Here is a 2496-nt window from a genome sequence, read left to right as displayed (position 1 = left end):
AAATCAAATCTGTCAATTTAAAAATAGCATACACACAAGCCGTTATCCTTATTTAAAATCAAATCTGTCAATTTAAAAATAGCATGCACACAAGCCGTTATCCTTATTTCAAATCAAATCTGTCAATTTAAAAATAGCATGCACACAAGCCGTTATCATTAATTAAGATCAAATCTGTCAATTTAAAAATAGCATGCACACAAGCCGTTATTCTTAATTAAGATCAAATCTGTCAATTTAAAAATAGCATGCACACAAGCCGGTATCCTTATTTAAAATCAAATCTGTCAATTTAAAAATAGCATGCACACAAGCCGTTATTCTTAATTAAAATCAAATCTGTAAATTTAAAAATAGCATGCACATAAGCCGTTATCCTTATTTAAAATCAAATCTATCAATTTAAAAATATTATGCACACAAGCCATAATTCTTAATTAAAATCAAATCTGTCAATTTAAAAATAGCATGCACACAAGCCGTTATCCTTATTTAAAATCAAATCTGTAAATTTAAAAATAGCATGCATACAAGCCGTTATTCTTAATTGAAATCAAATCTTTCAATTTAAAAATAGCATGCACAAAAGCCGTTATCCTTATCTAAAATCAAATCTGTCAATTTAAAAATATCATGCACACAAGCCGTTATTCTTATTTAAAATCAAGTCTGTCAATTTAAAAATAGCATGCACACAAGCCGTTCGTTCGTTCTTAGAGTATTACAGCCAACACTTCTTGTTGGCACGGGCCTTTCCCTTGGTCGGCCCGTAGGTGATCTGAAAAGATATAAGGTGGGTTATCAAAATAAAAGGAAATTAGAAATGGTTTTTAGTGGTAGAGAAAGTTGTGAACAGGGTAAGGATGATGGTATTAGTGATAGATGGCCATCATTTCACGGATAGTGGTAGTATGAAAATTGGGGTGTAAGGCCTTGAAATGTAGAGAAAAGGATGCAGGTGGGGTTGTCCAACCCTTTACTCCTCTAGGGTCCCTGCGGAGAGATTTTTAGTGGTAGGTTAAGCTAAGAAAGTACAGAGGATGATGTGAATAGGGCCTTATGATGAAGGTATGGGATGGAGTGGTGTGAATGTGAGGTCTTTACCTTGGAGGAGGTAATCTTGAAAGCAACTCTGAGTGGGTGTCAAAGCTTTCCACAATTGCCTTTGCCAGTGTGGCCGCAGCTTTCCCGGCCTCTGGTGCGTTGGTGTTTACTAGTAGATCACCTCTCAGCTGTGCTGTTTCCCTGCATTCATGTAAATAGTGCAGGAGGGCGTGTTGTGGCGTGTCACCGCAGTGATCACATGGTCTTTGGATGTCCTCTCCGATTTCCCAGTTTGCCTTGTAACCCAGCCGGAGTCTGTGTATGCATACAGCCTGTTTCCTTGGGGTGTTTTTGTCTATGGGTGGGGGTTCTAGCTCCGTGGCCCATTTGCACCAAGTGGCAGAGGGAGAGCCATTTTCTGCCCACATGTGTAGATCCTTGATTAGGTTGTCCTTAAGGTGTGTTTTTATTTTGTTTTTGATTTGTTGTAGTGCATGCTGTATGTGCACCTGTATATTCTGGATGTGTCTGGTGCTTTTGGCTAGCTCATCAGCTTTTTCATTCCCTGGTATCCCTATGTGACTGGGTATCCAGTTGAATGTTACTAGCCTGTTTCTTTCATTGTGCTGATATAGGAGGGATTTGATATCAGCTATCAGGGACTTGTTTTCTTTGTTTTTGTCCTGCTGTAGGGCTTGCATTGAGGATCGTGAATCAGTGTGAATGACTACTGGTCCTTCCTCATTCTCAATGGAGTATCTTAGGGCTTGTTGTATTGCAACAAGCTCTGTCTGCAGGGTGGAGACATTGTTTGATGTCCTCCAGCATGCTGTGAAATTGCAGGAGTGAACTGCAGCTCCCGCTGTTTTTGTTCCTGGATCCACTGTACCATCAGTATAGTAGATATGTGCTCCTATGGTTTCTGCAGTTTGCATTGCTGCTGTTGCAGCATTGCTGAGTTCCTCTATGGTGCAGTTTTCTTTTGCCCTTGGGAGCTTGGTGTAGCTGAATTTTGCTACTTGTTTTTTCCATGGTGGAATGTGTTGGATACTCTGTGCTGTGTCTGGGTTCAGCTGTAGGAGTATTCCGGCCAGCCCAAGTCTCTTAATGTTGTTGCTGTGATCTTTGCCATAAGAGTTTGGGGTTTGAACTGCAGGATGTTTCTCCAGTTCCTCTCTAACCTTTTTTTTGGTGATTGAGTCCCTGTTTGATAGAAACATCTTTGCAACTGTGCTTGCATTTCTCATTGCAATTCTACCTTCGAGGGTCGGTAGCCTGGTTTCCATCCTTAGATTGCACAGTCTTGTCCATAATGGAGCGCCTAGCATGAGCCTCATAGCATTGTTTTGAAATACTTCTACTTTTCCTTTTTGTCAATTTAAAAATAGCATGCACACAAGCCGTTATCCTTATTTAAATTCAAATCTGTAAATTTAAAAATAGCATGCACAC

The 2496-nt window shown here is 39.8% G+C and overlaps 1 protein-coding gene across 1 annotated transcript; it reads right to left on the bottom strand.

Annotated features, from left to right (window-relative positions):
• Positions 1–1100: 1100 nt before the first annotated feature.
• Positions 1101–2291, bottom strand: LOC137636679 (uncharacterized). The gene has a single exon (XM_068369065.1). It carries the CDS (start codon positions 2289–2291, stop codon positions 1101–1103), a length of 1191 nt encoding a protein of 396 aa, XP_068225166.1.
• Positions 2292–2496: the final 205 nt, after the last annotated feature.

The sequence above is a fragment of the Palaemon carinicauda genome, unplaced genomic scaffold, assembly GCF_036898095.1.
Source record: "Palaemon carinicauda isolate YSFRI2023 unplaced genomic scaffold, ASM3689809v2 scaffold351, whole genome shotgun sequence".
Lineage (NCBI taxonomy): Eukaryota > Metazoa > Arthropoda > Malacostraca > Decapoda > Palaemonidae > Palaemon > Palaemon carinicauda.
This window is presented reverse-complemented; position numbering and strand designations above follow the sequence as displayed.